The sequence below is a fragment of the Liolophura sinensis genome, chromosome 13, assembly GCF_032854445.1.
Source record: "Liolophura sinensis isolate JHLJ2023 chromosome 13, CUHK_Ljap_v2, whole genome shotgun sequence".
Lineage (NCBI taxonomy): Eukaryota > Metazoa > Mollusca > Polyplacophora > Chitonida > Chitonidae > Liolophura > Liolophura sinensis.
This window is the reverse complement of record NC_088307.1, coordinates 11,294,884-11,313,964: the sequence shown is the minus strand read 5'-3', so window position 1 is coordinate 11,313,964 and position 19,081 is coordinate 11,294,884. Positions and strand designations below refer to the sequence as shown.

At 38.0% G+C, this 19,081-nt stretch overlaps 1 protein-coding gene across 1 annotated transcript in view; it reads right to left on the bottom strand.

The window, feature by feature from the left end:
- Positions 1 to 321: 321 nt before the first annotated feature.
- LOC135480081 (ras-specific guanine nucleotide-releasing factor RalGPS1-like) overlaps positions 322 to 19,081 on the bottom strand; it is a 65,415-nt gene continuing 46,655 nt past the window's right edge. Inside the window, exons 7-17 of the mRNA XM_064759826.1 lie at positions 17,602 to 17,694; positions 16,945 to 17,068; positions 16,006 to 16,137; positions 15,307 to 15,400; positions 6,763 to 6,927; positions 6,113 to 6,323; positions 5,345 to 5,446; positions 4,850 to 4,942; positions 3,780 to 3,885; positions 3,500 to 3,591; positions 322 to 3,341 (exon numbers count right to left, since the gene is read on the bottom strand). Coding sequence (XP_064615896.1) covers positions 3,312 to 3,341; positions 3,500 to 3,591; positions 3,780 to 3,885; positions 4,850 to 4,942; positions 5,345 to 5,446; positions 6,113 to 6,323; positions 6,763 to 6,927; positions 15,307 to 15,400; positions 16,006 to 16,137; positions 16,945 to 17,068; positions 17,602 to 17,694 — 1,242 coding nt within the window. The 3' untranslated portion in view covers positions 322 to 3,311. The remainder of the gene's footprint in view (positions 3,342 to 3,499; positions 3,592 to 3,779; positions 3,886 to 4,849; positions 4,943 to 5,344; positions 5,447 to 6,112; positions 6,324 to 6,762; positions 6,928 to 15,306; positions 15,401 to 16,005; positions 16,138 to 16,944; positions 17,069 to 17,601; positions 17,695 to 19,081) is intronic.

Sequence of the window (19,081 nt, the reverse complement as noted above, 5' to 3'; positions counted from 1 at the left end):
ATTGGTAATTGATGTGGATATAAAACATATATATGTTTTCTGACAGTTAGTTATGTTGCCCTGATACATACATATACTAGCTGCCAGTATCAAATACGGATGTTTTCTTCTGTTAGAGTAGCACAGGCCAGGCTGTGTTTGTGGTCTCCTGTCCTAAGATGCATGTAACGTACTGTACTTGACCTAAAGTTTCGCAGGTAAAAATGCACTTTCAGAAGCACATAAAGCCCTTAAATTCATATTTTTGATTTATATGACCAGAAAGTAACTTCACCAGAAAAGAAAACGAAAAAAACAAAAAAACAAAAACAACTCTAAACAGGTCCTATATTAAGGAGAAGAAAACCTGAACACATGACACTATAGGCTGAAAAGAGCACATTTTTTTCTATCTGCTGGTTCCTGCTGCATAATTTTGCGATATTCCTAACCATACAAAGGGCAAAGCTGGCATAAATCGCGTCCTCCATCTTTAACACCTTGTAATTCATGCTGGGGGTGTGTTGCCTCTCAGCCAATGACAGTTGTTAAAACTGTCGGCTTGCTCGTTTAAACTCGGAATCTATGTCCAACATTCCGGTTTCCTGATCGTCAAACGAACTGTACTGTTCACAACCTTCTGGGAGGAAGAGTTCTACCGGAAATGTACGAACTGCACTTTGGCGGTCTCCGACAGCAATTCTCCTCCTAACACAGAAGACTTCAGGACTAGTTCTTGGGCAAAATGGAGTCGCCCACAGCAGATTTTGGCACTGACTTTATTAATAATTTATCAACTCGAGGTACAAATTAAAATTTTTTTATGGCATGCACCTGTGAGGAAATGCATACTCCTTTCAATGGTATTTGATTGATAATTAAATTTTCTTCTCCTTTAAGGTGGAGGAAACAATCAAAATCAAGCAAAATAGGTGAATTGGAAAAAGGTTAAACCTTTAGGTAAAATACAGTAAGTCAGTACAATTATACAATGACATGCACATGTAGACTGGGAAAAAAACTTGCTGAAGACGTACATCTTGCTTAACGGCAAACTGATACATGTACGAAAACGAAATTTGACACGAAACAGATTACTGGCGAAAAATGAAGATACAATATCCTGTGCCAAAAAAAAATCTTTGTTTACAACCTCCATTTATACAGGCTGATGTTGTTCTGACGCAAGCAGCCATGAGGAAGCTTCAAGAAATCTCATTAATTAGCAATGAATTTTAGGACAGAATTTGATCTTAACAATCAAAATGTTTATACAATGCAGACTTATACCATGAGCAGCACAATGGTTTACTGTTGTCCATTTAACTGGTACATTTATGACTGGTACATTTATGACTGGTACATTTCTTGTAGAGCTGGCGAAATGACTACCAATAGTGAAGAATGTGTGTACATATTTAACTTCGTTCAATAACAGGGCTTGTATAATTGATCTTTGGTGAGATTGAAGTATCAAAGACAAAGACTTCAATGGTCGGGTTCATCATAATGGAAGATAAACGCAACCAAAAAAATTCTAGAAAAAACCCCAAAACAAAGCCTCTTTAAAGCAGACCTAAAGAAACAGCATTTAGGATCTTATGAACTGAGAAGTAGAGAGAGAAACCAGCTTTGATCAAAAGTGGTTGTAAATTAGCTTTCCAGGGTATCACCAATATTGCAACTGAACAAAATTGTGTGAGTACACACGTATGTAGTTTAATTTCAATGTAAAGCTTTTGCGTTTATCACACCATTCACAGTTAATTGTTAATATGCTTTATAATGGTATCAATGATGGATAAAAAATGATTATGTTTTGATTGATGAATATGCATCTAAAACGTTTGGTTTTAACGAATTGCTTTTGTAAGGCAAAAATACTGTTACATCTAAAAACTGATAATACACAATGCCTCCAATGTACTGGTCAGAAAACCTGGCCGAAACCTTGCCCAACATGTACTGCTTACCACTAATGCGTATAAAAATCGGACAATCTATAAAGGTAAAAATGTCGGCTTGCACACAATGATTTCAAACTGAGAATATAACGACTGGAAATTGTCTTTAATACCAAACAAAAACACACAAAAAAAAAAACACCCAGGGCACTAATTAATGCTTAACAACAATATGTTTCAGACTGGTATTAGTTGTTAAAAAACTAAACAAAAGAGATATGAGATCTGTATATGTAATTCATTAGCCAAATGAAATGGTTTAAAAAACATAAAACCTGACATTCAGCACAGAGCATCAAGCACATCAAAAGTCCTGCTTATTTTCCTCCCGCCTCTGCTGTTGAAAATATTGTAGCTTTCAGCATTTTTTTTTTTTCAAAATCACACATATCTGCACAGCACATCCCGTTGTATCTGTCAGCAGGAGGGGTTGCAGAAGGACTGCACATGAAAGACAAAGCGTAGCGCACACACAGCGTCCATAGAATCCAGCAGCAAACTGCGTAAGGTACCTTAACCGATCCCTGTACACTCCCTGATGACACTAAGCCCGTTTCGCGCACAAAGAAGATACACACTCACAATCCAAGGCATAAATGTCCACAGGCTGCAGTACGACCTGTATTCACTGACCATTTGTACCTGTAACGAGCAGTCAGAAAGGCAACAACCACCAAAAGCCCTGTCTTAGGAGACCAGTTGTTCGGCCGGTCATGAGAATCTGCCTTATCATGACCATCGTCCTCACAACGAAATGGCGTCCTCACAATCAGTCTGCTGTTCAATGTCGAATCCCAAAGTACCAATCAAACACCGATACTTGACCAGCATAAAGGATGGGGGGGGGGGGGGGTCTTCGCATGTGCAGGAACCAGGAAATGTAGACGTGACAGTACAGAGGCTCACAGGCCACTTTTCGTTCCTTGGCTCAAATGCGAAGAATGAAGAATGAGCAGCTACGGCTTGTGCTGCATGGTTTGAATACGACGACGGATCAAGTTCTTTCGTCGTTATCACTCGAAAGTGAAAAGCGAACAGAGAGCGCACATCATCATCAACAACAACAACAAAGAGATAAAACACAACCTGTTAAAGCTCAGCAGCGAGAACTCCTGTAGAGGAATTTACGGTCGTTCTGTTCACAAAATCTTGGCAAGGTTCATCTGAACTCCTTTGTCCAGAACTCCCTCCATGAACACACTCTCTAGAGAACTGCAAAAACAGCAACTCTCACGTCAAAACTTTACAGGGTTGACAAGCCCCTCCCGCAATCTGCTTAACCAATCAGCAGCCGCGTAACAAAGAGTTCGTGGAAGCCCAAGGTTGAACAATGTTTTTCTTTTATCACATGAAAGGGAGATAACTCCATCAGTCAAATGACATCAAATTTGTAGGCGGCTGAAAAACAAGAAAAGATGAGACTGGTTTCAGAAATGAGGATTATTTGTATGTATACAAGTTACAATCTTCTACAGTAAAAAGCAATGAAAGTCTCAAAGACCTGAATGATGGTCTGATTACATTTACCAAAAGAAGGACAGATGGAGGTGGCTTACCCGTGGCTGAAACCTCTTAGTTGCCTCTGTGAGATATCTGCACCACTGTAAAGCTTGAGTCTGTGTCCCAGCTCGAAACTTGTACACATTCCCTGTGGACAAAAATTGGAAGACATGTTAACTTTACCATTATGCGAAACTGCCAATGTCTGACATAAGGACCCTGGTGCCATACTATTGACATCAGATGTTCCTTTTCCAGCCCACTGTGATACTGTCACACTCAGTGACTGTGTCATGGATGTAATTTGAGGTCAAATACAGACAAAGTAAGCATTACCTTTCATGGGATCTGTTAACTGGAATGCGTCTGGCTGGAGAGGGTTATCTCCCATGACGACCATCCAACCAACCACAGAGGCCATTTTGCTGGGATTTGATTTGTACTGTAACAGAAATCAAACATTAAATACACTTGATCTATACAATTCCTCAATAACAAACATCCTCATAAGACTGTTTCCTAGCAACATATGAGAAATGAACAGACATATACTACTAGAAAAAAAAAATAAAGTGAAATTAGTCTTGTACTAATGAGTCAGTGAATGCTCGGGGTTTAACGTCATACTTAACAATTTTTTCAGTCATGTGACAACGGCTTTTGCTGATGACAAAAGAACAAATTTTCTGATACATTACCATAATTCTTCAACCTTTTCGCATGTTTGCAAGACGTTTAATCAAGCATATTCTAAAGGCATTATTCTGTGCAGACTATTACATAAAATTATACTTTTTGTGAAGCCCTCAAAATTGCCAATTCCATCAACCAAATTAAAAAGGTGCATAAATTGCACTGAAAGTTACTCTTTCATACCCAAAATGGCCGAGGAATTAAGGCCCTATAACTATGAATTAGTAGACTGTACCCACCTTAATAACTCATGAATTTAACATATCTCTTCAATATTAAACCAAATTTATCTTCATCAATGCCAGGATTATGTTCCCTGCAATTTGTGTGCAATATACATTATAACATTTGATGTATTGAAGGTGTCAGGGTCAAACTTAATCATGAATCTACATCTGAGTTAATCATAAATCTGCATCTGAGTTAATCATGAATCTGTACCTCAGTTAATCATGAATCTGCATCTGAGTTAATCATAAATCTGTACCTCAGTTAATCATGAATCTGCACCTCAGTTAATCATGAATCTGTACCTCAGTCAATCATGAATCTGCATCTCTTTAATTGTACAAGTCTCTTTTTGCCAGTCAGATCAACACACAGGTTTGATCTCAGGTTTTCCGACTCCGTATAAGACAGTCATACATGCTATCTGTGTCAATGTCCGAACCACAGTTAGATCACAACATGATGTTATTCGTGCCTGTACTCACATCTGGTCTCTCGGAGCCTCGTAGAGTCTTTGAAGGGTAAAACAAAAGGTTTGTTCCCCAGAGAGCCACCCAGTACCTTGTCCAGGAAGATACCTTCAGAGGAAAACAAAAATTATTGATTTATTCGGTCAGGAGTGGATAGAGAAAACTAAAATCCACAAATTGCAATGGAGTTCTGGGTGATAATTCCATCAGGATATAAAATTTATGTTTATTGCTTGTGGGTAAAATTGCACTGATATGGCTACCCAGAAATACTCAGCCATTAAGAAATGTAGCCACAAAATAGTCCCCTTAAACACTAGATAAATATGCAAAATGATGTCTACAAAATAGGAAAAATATATGTGCCTGTTTAACAACACCATTTTTTAATAAGCCCATTTTCTGGTCATTGTGGGAGGGTGACATAAACGCGCAAGTAATTTCCCTCAAGCTGACTGATATTTACACAACACACTAAACCAAACCTATTTCACTTTCACTTTCACTTACTGTAGGTTTCTTCCCATCCTTGAGCAGTGTCTTCCTCCTCAAGCAACCTTCACAGGTGAAGCTCTGCTGGTACATCGTTGAGGAGGGCTCCTCCAAACTTGACTGGGCAACTTCTGAGGGAAACAATAACATAAAAATATTATCAAAAACTAATACTTTATAACATTTATTTGTCTCAAAATATCAAATTTTTTGACGACATTTTATTTCACTTTCTTCAAGAAAAATAACAGGAAATTTTCTGACAGAAATCTGAAATCAGCAATTTTAACAGAAGTGCACTAGTAGAAGTACAAACATCAGACTTTAACAAGTGATGATGCAAAGTCACTTACAATTCCCCCGCTGGCCAGAATGTGTTCTGCTCAGCTGGATCGGCACCATCTCGCTCTGTAACAACAACAACAAGATGATCATCATTGACATTGCGAGATATGAATGACCAAACCATTCCAACCGCCAACAAAATTTCAGAACCCTAAGATGCCTCTGTCAGGAACCGTTTTCAAAAAAATTTTGCCATAAGAATCCATTTTCAATAGACATCTGAGTCAGTGGTATGACTGTTTGCAAAAAGAGTTTGTTCTTTCAAGACATTGCATAATGCAACTGACGTGCAAGAACTAGCATCCCAATTGGCCATGTCATATACTGAGCACAATGTGGCTTTAATACACAGTACAACTAATTCGTACCAATGCAAAAACATCTTCATCTGAAAGTTACAAAACTTGCTGTCAAGATACAAATGCTTCTTTGAATTGAAACAAATTTTGATGAAAGTGGCCAAAAATGGCCTATCGTCCCCGAAGCAGGCATACCTATGTATTTACTGGACACGGAGCTCTCGCTGGAGGCGCACGGTGACTCCTCCAGCACGCTGTCATCCAGTAGGTGGCGGATACCCTGTATGTATGGTGCCGTCGTTTTGGAGGGAAGGCTAAAGGTACGCTCAGCCGGGTGGGTACAGCTCATGAAAAGGGAAACAAGATTGAGGGCAAAACCATTAATTGTTGTCTTAATTAATGCCATGGAGTGAAGACAAAATGTACATTTTCAACAATTGGGGCACACCAGTACAGGTAACAGTACAGGTACCAGTACATATATAAGAGCATGGGAAATACTAATTATCATTCTGGAGTGAACACAGTTCAGGAAACTCAGGGAACAAAGAAGACAAGCATAAAAACAGAACAGAGAATATCTGAAGGAAGGCTGAAAGTATGTTTCTTACGGGTATTTATGGTATTAAATTATATCACTTTTATCCCGCCCCCCTTTAATCATACTTCTTTTCTTTTTCTTTATAAAACCTGGATAAAATAAAACAGTTTTTGTGTGACCAGAACTACTTTCAATAAAAGCTTTCACTCTTATAATCAGGCATATTATTTGTTGATCAGAATAAGACTTACTTGGCACTTAAACTTCTGGCCTTTCTGTGCCCTGGGGTGAATCGGGTCGACCCTGGAAGAGCCCGGGGCTCTGTTTTGGGGGAGCTGGGTGTGATCTTTGAGACATCTTCCCGGGAGCCAGAAGGGGACTGTGACACATTAGGCGGCTCTATCCGCAGCGAAAGTCTGCAACAGGCAAAAGGGAGGTAAACCATTAATGCATCGCTGTACACGTTTACTTGTTTATTTTACTTCACTGCTGTTTAATGCCAAACTCAGGAACCTGTTCAATTTAAATACAATGTCTGTTACTGGAGAAAGATACCCATCACTTCTGACGGTGGAGTAAACCCATGTGTTTTGCACGTACAAAACACACTGATGGTAAATCACCAACATGTAAAAACATGTAGAATACTGAATACATTGGCATATTTATTTATTTATTTGATTAGTGTTTTGTGCCTTACTCAAGAATATTTCACTTATACTATGGCAGCCAGCAGAGCCCGGCGGGGGCGGGGGGGGGGGGGGGGGGGGGGGTGGACCCATGACCATCCGCAGGTTGCTGACAGCCCTTCCCATGTACAGACGGAGAGGAAGTCAGCATGAGGCAGGACTTGATAGTGTATATGAAATACATATCCTAGATTACTGTTCTATAACACACAGTCATGACAGTCATGGCAGTCATGATCTTATTATACTATTACACTTCAACACTTTACACAGATTTCTATAGTGTAGAAGATTGACTGGGGAGCCACTCTAAGTTGCAAAATAAGTGACCTTCCAATCGGGCACCTAATCTCCAGCAGGGCAGTCTGTGCTTGGCTACACTTCCTAGATATCACACAGATTTCTATAGTGTAGAAAATGACTGGGGAGCCACTCTAAGTTGCAAAATAAGTGACCTTCCAATCGGGCACATAATCTCCAGCAGGGCCAGTCTGTGCTTGGCTACACTTCCTGGATATCACACAGATTTCTATAGTGTAGAAAATTGACTGGGGAGCCACTCTAAGTTGCAAAATAAGCGACCTCCGAATCGGGCACCTAATCTCCAGCAGGGCAGTCTGTGCTTAACTACATGTACATGTACCTGTACACCTGGAAAGTGTAACCAATAAGATACTCCAATCCCTTGAACTTTCTGCAAATATTAAGGTCAACCTTAAATGCAAGTCATGCATCTTTTTAATTTTAGCTTAGGGTGTAAATGTACAATGGCAGAGTCGGCGAACTTTAGGGCTTCCAAAAAAACTTCTGCAGAAATAAGAGTATACCAAACCAGACACTATCTTATCACAATAAAAAGGTTGGAGAAATGCATGAATGGATAATGCTGTTCCTTAAAAGCCCTTTCTGAATGACATCTACCACTGCATCCTAGACACCTTAGAGAGATGAGGTTGTAGACACCTTAGAGAGATGAGGTTGTAGGCACCTTAGAGAGATGAGAATGTAGATACCTTAGAGAGATGAGGTTGCAGACACCTTAGAGAGATGAGGTTGTGAGTTCAGGGCAGAGCCTTGGAGGTAGCTAAGCCAGCAGGTTGAATGGTGGTAGCTAAGCCAGCAGGTTGAGTGGTGGTAGCCAGGCCAGCATATTGAGAGGTGGTAGCATATCAGACCTGTTTATTTACTGTAACATGATACTGCTTCGCTGATCTTATCATTGATAACAAATTATGTTGGCATGGACATGTTCACATAAAGAACCCGATAGCTGCCATCTTAAGTGTGTGGGAAGGGGGGCTTGGAATAACAGAAGGTGAACTGTACATTTCTAAAGAGCTTTGCAACAAAAAATTCGAACGCTAGATGGGTTTCCATTTTTTTTGTTGTGAGATACATGTACACATAACACAAAGAGTACGGTTTCATGGAAAAAGAAGAATCATACTGCTTCCCCCCACCCCCCACCCCAAAGAAAAACAATGAAAAAAAGAAATTAAAACTTCAGTAAATTTCAGTTCTTTACCATTATATTTATGAATTTATTTTATCCAGAATTTTGCACTTATTATATGATGATTTAATATGGTTTATGGTTGGAGGTAACAATAGTGCTGGGCATAAACCACCAGCCTTTTGTAAGTGACTGACAGACTTTCTGAGACCTGACTACCCTACTGATGGCAGACATGTGGTTTTCAATGACCATCAGACTTCGAAAACGGCCACACAAGCTGTCGACTGTTTCCTGCCACCAAGTCTGTACCAGATGGTTTATCATTAGTACCACAGGATTCCAAATGTTCAGTTCCAAATCGTCTACATATCCTAATTTTTTGAAACAGTTATAAAAGTGTAATGATTTTTTAAAAAGAACACTAGGAGAACTTCAATGTTAATCATTTTGTTATAACTAACTTCCAGTCAATCATGGAACATATATTTAATGTTCAGTTTGTGAGGGAGGGAGTGAAAGAGAGAGAGAGAAAGAAAAAAAAATTGATCTAAGAAAGACTCAATTATGTAAATGAAACTTAAGCATAGTGCTTATGTTGGTATGAAACCAGCAACTCTGGGTGATTTACTATGTATGTAAAAAAAAAAAAAAAAATTACACTAGAACATGCGACTAATCACGTTTCTCTAATCAGTCAACTGACCCTTAACCAATGGGGAAATCTGTCCTACAAAGGTGTGGAATGTAACAAACATTTCTATTGGCTCTGCATCAAAGTGACCTTAGGCACATGGAGATCAAGTTGTAAATTCTTCACATCAAAGTGAAATCTTGCGCACTCAATGGACTTCAGGCCTCATTAACAAGTAGTCCGGGACTACTCATTTAGGAATGAATCCCTTCACTTTTGCTGCTACACTTAAAATTACTTAACATTTTGTTTTTCAGTTTGAAATGAAATGAGTATATTCTATCTCCTCAACCTTTACGCATGTAAAAGAGCAACTTTCATTGAGATTTATGGAACCTTTCAAATGTGATATTAGAAACAAAACAATGCTGATTGGTTTGTTCAGATTCAGGGCTTCATAGAAAGTAAAATTTTATCAGTCTGCACAGAATAACGCCTTCAAAATATGCGTGAATAAACATCTTTGCAAACATGGAAAAAGGTTGAAGAAATATAGTAGGTGTGAAGTGCAAAGTACAGTTTAAATGCGACAATTCTAACTTTGAAGCCAAATACTAATTATGTATTATTTATGGTACTTTTTCCCGCTTATAGTAAACAAGAAAATCCTTTTTTTTTTCTCCAAGTATGACAAGGTATAAATGTACTCTGCTGTATAAACAAATGGTAATTACTAAAAAACAAAGCATTTTTATCTATTAAGAAAATCTTTGAACAGATGTCACGAATAATTATCTCAAAAACAATTCATCGTCCAGATTATGTTTTCCAAAGGTGTTCAGCTTTGTACACATACAAAATGCAAACATGCTAAAATTCTGTGAGAAAATGTTATTATGTTGATGTGCCAACACAAAGAGACAGCACGTGGTTCAACACACGAAACCTTTTCTTGGGGCTTTGAAAGTCATTCCACTGAAGAGAGTTTTAGCAGTTCTGCCTCATAAAGTGAAATAAATTAAATCTGATGATAAGGAATGATGGTTCAACCAGGATAATTAACATCTACCTTTGATAAACTGCTTACACCCAATGACACCCCAGTGCTGGGAGCTAAATTTATGAGGCAAGTTACTAAAAATATTTTGGCAAACTATGTAGGTGATTAAGACTAAAAGTAGATGAGCACAGGTGAAAACCATTCTACCGTTTAGATATGTTTAAATGTTTATCTGGGCCAAATGCAACCAGATGCTTTCTATCTGTTAGCTAATAATAAACAACTTTCATCCTGTTCTTGTAGTTTACTTCCTTTAATCTCATTTTCATTTGGATGAATACAAGTTAAACAAAACATTTATTTAGACGAATTGAGTCACAAGAAAATAAAAACAACTTCTCCAAATGGCTGCTGAACCCAGCCTCTCTTTTTTTTTTTTTCGCTAACAGAACATCAGAGAGAATGTTTGTTGAAATGGTAAACAAATCTAAGCAGCCAAGTTTCTTCATCTTATCTGAAATGTTCACAGCTTCTCCTCAATGTTTATACAGCAGTTGATGGGGAAAATTGTATCTTACCACATTCTAACCATTACACACATTCTCTGGCACCTCAATTCAAATCTTGCTAAAAACACACATTCTGATCATTTTTTAAGATATGGCTTTTACAGTACCAGTAGCAGTACCTCCAAATCAACATGCAAGTTCTGGCACAACAAAAAACAGCCCTTCCCAACCTAGACAAATAATAGTACTTAGAAAATACTTGGCACAATAGCTACAGCACAGCTAATAGGTAAGGTGCATATTTTGTTTAGGATGAAGTTATTTTTCCACATTCCCCCTTGATGCATTTTTGCCCATTTCTCTTTTCCATTTATGCTTTAATGATCTCATCTATGTCCTATATCCGTGTCCATTTTGCATAGTTTTTAACTACCATTCTCAATTCATATGTATTTTATTCTTAATAAGTATATATGTTAGTTTATATTGATTTATATGCACTCCAACAATGCACACAGCAGCAAAGGTCAACTTAGCAACCCATGAAAATAAATGGGCTCCCATTCGACAGAGACATATCAAGGAAACTGATCATTTACAGTAACTATAGTATCCTTGCTGTCTTAATTCTCCTTCCTTCCTGGAGAATCGCAGGACATCGCAAGTTCTGTTAATTTTTCCTGTAACCAGGTAACTATATAAGTTAACTTCCCAGGGCTCCATGCTTCATGTATAATCAGGCAGGCATCTGGAAACTTTCCATCAAAACCCTCTACAGACCACACCCTTACATAGGCCTAGTACATTTTATCCTTAGTTTCGGGCATCCTTTAAACACAGCCCTCATTAGCTTCACAAACCCTTTGGTACCTTCATCTTAGCTAATCAGTGAGGTGCCCAAATGAAGCAGTGCAGATGTCTGCCTAGTTTTAAAACACTGGGTTTTTTCCACATCCAGCTGTCTGTTATAGACAAGTCAGAGAACATGTCATCATTCAGTTCTACAGTCTGTGATAAGCTGTGCCAAACTTTTCTCTTCAAAACAGGATTTTTTGCTTAAATTAAGAGATTATAGTAAACCAGACTTAAATGGCAAAAAATCGATACTTATTTACAAAGAAAATCATATTTTCTCTATTTCCCAAGAATAGCCTTTGAGTAAATATCAAACTCTTAGCTGGGGCTGTTTGCACAGGGACCATAAGCCTAAGCTTGCTGTAAATCACTAAGATCTCGTTCGTAGCCTTGGTTTACAATCTAAACCCTCTTGCACAAAGGAATTGTAAGCTATGATAGTTGTAAATTACAATCGGGTTGACCCTGTGTTAAATACTTACCAAAACTGACCCAAAATTAACGTTAAGGTAGACTGTTAGTATTTTTCGAATCTGTTTGAAAAGATGTGCTATGTAACTGTCTCAAAAAGATGTTACAAGCATTTTTTCACATGTTGCTGTTGTTAGCTGCTGATCATTAAAAAGTAGAACTCTTTTGAAAATGAGGGCAAGAAAAGTTACTGACCTATACAATTGTCCAATTGCACAAATTCAAATTTGGCTTACAGAAGCAATTGCAACATCAAAAATTTACAATCACCTCAAAATTTCTTTGTGCAAACAATGCAAATTATTTTTACAATCACTTGTAAGCCCAACTGGAGAGTCCACAACAGACTGCAACAGCAATCTATTTGTGCAAGCTGGCCCAGTACTATGTATAGTGTTAAAATGATTCTAAAGTTTGAAAATGTTATTATAAGCCCTGCTTTACAAATTTTAGAAACTTAATTACCGATTTTAAACAGAAACATGTACACAGATGGCTATATATTCTAAAATAATGGCAAAAATTCCACTGGGTTTGTGCTAATGGATTTTTGGTCCAAAATCTGTGATACAGCCTCAATAATACAAACTGCTGTTCTCACTTCAAGACATTCTGGTGATGTCAAGCCAGACGCCATGGTTTTCAGACTATTCACTTCAAACACCACAGTCATTTAATTTTCAATGATTTTTATACATCCACCTATACACATTTGACATTTTCAGGGCCTTGAGGGTCCTTCAAACACGAAACTTTAAAAAAAAAAAAAAAAAAATCAAAACAGCTGATACAGATGTTCACACCCTCTTGGAAAACAACATTTCTTCATAATTTCCTGCTACAAAAAAAAATCCCTGCAACATTCGGGTTGTAAACAGTGTTTAACAAGCGAAGGATACCAGGAAGAAATTAGAAATTTCCGTACTTCGCTTCTAGCTCTGAGAACAGTGGAAGAAAAAACAGAAAGCTGAAGGCAGTGGTCAAGGAAATGCGCCTTCTTTCCCTTCAGAGCACATAAAAAAGCAACCCAGGAGAGTTATCAAAGGTAGATAAATGCGATCACACATGATAAAAGCCTGAGGGATGGCAAGTTTAGAAAAGCCGGATGTTGTTTTCAGAGTCTGGGATTCTCAGACTTGGGTGGCTAGTGGAGGGGGGCAGAGGTGGTGGGTACACATGCTTTAGGGCAGGTGGATTTATTACGCAGGTCTGGTCTGGTAGAAGCTGAAGAAAAACAGAAGGTGCCCATCAGCTATTAACCTCATTCAGATGCTATCAATTCAACTATATGTACATGGCCATTGAAAAGGTGTTAGTTGATTGCTCCAAGAAATCAACGTTTGACATGGAACTCAAGCCAGGTTCAAATCTAGCTAATGGAAATTTGTCTCAACACCATTACCATGGCTAAATAGTGTTTTTCTAGAAATACTTCATGTTGGAGGAAGGTCATTAAAGGTTGCTTACATACAGTGGGAACTGTTCTTATGTAATTAGATAATCAAACACACTATTCTGTTCTCAATATAACAGCTAACGATCCTTCATTTTACACGTACAATAAAATACTAGGTTACAATGATATTCTTCATCCCTTTTGCATGCTTGCAAAGTGATTATTCAAGCATATTCTGAAGGCATTATTCTTTGCAGACTATTAAAATTCTTTCAGACCTATTCAAGCATATTCTGAAGGCATTATTCTTTGCAGACTGTTAAAATTCTTTTTGTGAAGCCCTGAAACTGAAATTTCAACCAAAGACGCTTTGTCTCCAAACTTAAATTAAAAATTTACATAAAATGTATTGAAAGTTTATCTTTTACATGTACAAAACTATACATACATTTACCTGTGAGTGACAGGTACATGTACATATATACTGACTAATAAACTGGATATTTTATGACACTGTTAATGAAACTGTATAATGAGACCTTTTCAGCATTTCTACGCTCAAGAATTCTGCAGAAAAAATGTGTGCATGATAAGACTTCGGAATTTCATCATATAAGCCAACTTTATCAACACGTTTTACCACAGCTGCTACAATATCGGCCCAAGCTGCTGACACTTCTGCGCAACCATCCACATAATGCTATCTGATGGGACTAAAAATATCCTAAGATTTCTTAATCGTCTTTGATGGAAGGAGATCACCGGATACATCTACGGGCCAATATTTGATGCTTGATGGGAACCCAATTCAAAGCTTAGCATCGTATTACCGTGGCAACTGTCTGCTGTGTACCAGGTGTGACTGATGGAAAGCATACCCTTGGCAAGTCTTAACAGAGACTCACAGGGGATGAATGAAAACATTCACAGGCTGTGGTAATAGGCTGGTGGAGAAGAGGGTATACATACATACTGTATGTTCATCTTCAAAGCTAACGACATACATGTATGGACCAAACTCTCTTTAAATTAACTCAGGGATTATATCGAATATTCGGATAGCAATTTATTATCCCAACACCTGGATTCAAACACTACTGCATACATGTACATGTGTACAACAAGCCTTTAAATAAGCAGCCTGACAAGGACACTGTCAAGCATCAAACCAGATCTTGTACAGCACAAACTAAAGTGGCACCTTACAAATCTCACACATAAATAACACTGGAAATCTTAAACACAATAAACTGGATTGAATGAATTTGGTAATGTGTCAGTCACTCAGTTATTCGTAGGCCTGTTCACACGTATGCAGTAGCGCTGTGCTGACTTGCACTTAACCTGTTCATTTTAGGTTGAGTGCTTGTATCATGTTTATTGATTTGAGTCATGTATGACTTAGCTTGGGTTTGAACCTCTGACCTACAGACATTGTGTCCATTATGCCAACGCAGCAAACTTTTTCAACCCACGGGTTGGTGACAGCGCGAAGCAGAATCTCGAGCCACTGTTACATCAATACAATGATTGTAGCAGAACGCCTATGATGATGAAATGCATCAGTTTCCACTGTAACACTGTTCTGTTTCTATTGTGATGTCATAAAAGTGGGTGGAGAAATGAACATATGACGTCAGTAAAATGGTATCCAGTTCATACTGCCGAGTGGTAGACGGGTGCAAGTCCCCCCAATGGTATTAACAGAAATACTCACACACAAGACATAAGTTTAGAGAGTTAATAAATCTGATCCTAATTAAACTGTCTGCTCTGCTGAAGACTTACTTGTAGTTATCGTCCTCCACAAACTTCTGTAACTCTTCTATATATCTTACAGACTTGAGATAGTTCTGGATGTGGTCTAGCACTGGAAGGTGATCTAACACACAAACAAACAGAAACAAGACATGAACAGAGGCAAGAACAGGAGATCTCAAGAAAGATCCTGTCTTAGACTGCACACTAAGGTTATTCGATTTTTGTACTCAACATAGTTCAAAAACCAGTTTCCATGTGACATAAACCCTGCATAACGCACGGGGTATTTGTACCACATAGAGTGAAGATATACACAAAGAAACAAAAGAAAAATCAGGATTCTTCAGTTATAGGCGTTCAATAATGTTTTCACGTCAAATCCTTTTAAAACAGTATACTGTAATTCATCCTTTTCACATGTCACAAGAGGTTCCTTCAAGCATTTTAGTATTCTTTTCGTGAACACTGCCAATTGGTAGACTCAAATAATCTAGATTTCTCTCCAAAATCAAAGTATAAAGGTACATAAGTTGTTCTTACATATATGCAAAAAGGCTGAGTAGGTAGAATAGGTCTGTTCCACAGGGTTTTCTTCATATAATTCTGAGCTTTTTGCATAGTTTCTCTGGGAACTGAAGTTACTCTATAAAGATTGTCTACCACTGTATTTTCAACTTAAATTGCAAATGTTTCATTGGACAGTGAACAGAAATTATCAAAACTCACCATAATTGGATTGCTGGAAATCCGCTATAATACGGAGGATATTGTTCATCTGTATCCGTCTGGGATGACTTTCTAGCCCTCCTGAATGTGGGTGAGCCACATCAATGTAGATCAAGTCTGTTAAGTATAAACCTGTAACAAAACAAGCATTCATGTACATCGAATCTGTTAAGAATATTTCTTTATTTGATTGCTGTTACTCAAGAATATTCCATTTACATGACAACAACCAGCAGTATGAAGGGAGCATTCCGGGCAGAGCCCACGGGATACCCATGACCATCCGCAGGTTGTTGGTAGAGCTTCCCACGTACGGACGAAGAAGAAGCCAGCATGAGTTGCACTTGAACTCACAGTGACTGCATTGATGAGAGACTTCCGTGTCACTGCGCCCCAATGGCGTGCTAACCCTCTCGGCCACAGAGGCCCATGTTCACAATAACAAATCAATAGAGATACATGTGTATGAATAGGTATAAACCAGTATTATACAGAAAAAGGAAACATCAGGCGTTCTAGTTTGAGGCTTTCTATCACACTCCCATGTGTCTACTCTAGGTGTGTTTATTTGTAATAGTAAGAAACACCTGAAAAAAAAAAAAAAAATCTGAGGGAATGAACTTTGGTGTGATTATCACACTCCTGGTTATTTGCAAGAAGTGTGATAATCACACTCCTGGTCTTTGGCAAGAGGTGTGATAATCACATTCCTGGTCTTTTGCAAGAGGTATGATAATCACACTCCTGGTCTTTTGCAAGAGGTGTGATAATCACATACCTGATCGTTCCAAGACTAAGGTATGAAACATCAATGTAAATCAATTTTGTTCTTGATGTACATCAAATCTGTTAATATTAAACTGCACAAGGAACACTGATCTGTATTTATCAGTTAATATAAGCATAAACCTAAGCAAAGGACATAGTGGCAGGTCTTACCTAAATATGGGATACAAGGTAACCTGACGTTGTCCATGTAGTCTCTTAACTTCTGTCTGTTGTTGTTTTCTGAGAACAGGTCGGCCATCTTCTCATACATGGACTTATCCTTTTTGGACAACATCTGCAGGCAGATAAAAGGGCACATTGATATATCACTTAGTAAAGATTGTAAATTTGCTTTCAACATTTATACTTTGGTCTGTGAAATCTGTGTTCCCTGGTAGCAGGTCAGGCACAATGCTGACCTGTCAACAGAGCTGCTTCACTAAAACAATATGCTGAAGCCACCAGCCATGACATTTGCTTTTAACATTACTTTGGTTGAAATCCGTGTATCTTAGTAACAAGTCAAGCCAACTATTAACCTACATGTACATGTATGTCAGACACCAGACATGAGACCTCAAAGTGCACGGGCACTTTCCTAACTATGACATGGTCATTAGCATTATAACAAAAAAGCCAAGAAAGCACTTAAATGTCAAGTCTTCTAGGCCATTATTAAAAATATGTTCGTTTGCCGTAATCTGACCAAAAACCAGCCCTGCTATAAGTTTGGACAATTCTTTATCATTGATTAGGCTAATTTCTTGTTTTACAATTCTAATATTAGGGATCTGGCAGAACCTTGGTATCAATGTTTGTTGTACTTACCATCCAGGTTTTAGACAATCTGAAAATAGCGGCACTCTGAAGAGCCGAGATCACAGCCATCACAGCATGAAGGTTATTAAGGTCAAGTAATTTCTGGGGAAAAAGAAAAGAAAACAACACCTTTGAAATGTCAGCAATGTTTATGTAAATGTATTAATGGCAAGGGGAAGAATTGATGATGTCAATGTTCTTTTAAATTCATGTTATTTACATGTACAAAAAAAAAACTGCCAACCAACAGTCACAAGAGTGAGTGAGTGCTTGGGGTTTAACAATTTTTCAGTCATATGACGACGACCAACAGTCACTATGTATTCAAGCTTACATACAATGGCATGCATTTGTTGTGACCTAATTGCATGAAGTTAGTTTTTAGACGTATTTTTTGTGTATTACTTTTGACAGGATTGCTAATCAAGTTCAGTGAAAATCCTGGCAGAAGCAATGCTCAATACGAAACAATTTTTATTAATTCTGCTACTGATTTGACTGTTGTCCTACACTTTACTCCATCTTAGTTCACTTAAATAGGCATTCTCATTTATTGCAGGAGGGAAGCTCCATGACTTTAAGGGAGATAGAATCATTGTTGATTGGCTGGCACTGGAGACAGGGTTGTCTGGGCTAAATTGTGCAGCTTTGGTCAAGCTTTTATAAATCTACCTAAATTTAAGCTGAGGCTGGGTATATCCTAGACTTGCCTAGATCTCTAACATCAGCCAATCAGAAATGATTCAGTATCCCTTTAAGCTAACTACTTTGGTAAAATTTCCCTCACAATAAGACAAAGAAAAATGAAATATATAAAAATGATCAATATTGGTATGTTTTCTTTTACAATATCTTTATCTAGTACCAGAGAAGGAAAAGTAGTCCATGGAAAACCACATGTTATGCAAATGTTTAAAATAGCGTATGGCTGCGAGGCAATCTTGATACCATTATGATTAAGTCTGCTTGCACAGATGCTGAAGTCTCACACCTGTGCATGTACAGTACTGAAAATATCCAGGCATTTACCGAATTCAATGTCTAAACTATTACAGTATTATTTGGTAGGTGTTTTATAATGTCAGGAAAAAGTGTCACAGGTGCAAAGAGAAAATGATTAAATGCTATATATTAAATTATATAGCGGACTGAAAACACACATGACTTTTAATACCTAAAAAGAACAGGTGTGTCAAAATTATTCTCAGGATGCAAAGAGATACCTCATTTGAACGTTAAACAATCTGGTTGAAAAAGTAATTAATATTTGATTCACATGACAGAGATGAGACGCAGGATCAAATCAAATGCATTTGATTGGTGTTTTATGCCATACTCAACAATATTCCACTTATACGACGACTGCCAGCATTATGATTGGGGAAAAACTGGGCAGATCTCTGGTGGAAACCCTCAAGCATCGGGCAGGTTGCTGGAAGACCTTCCCATGTAGGCCAGACAGGAGGCCAGACAGGAAGCCAGCAATTGA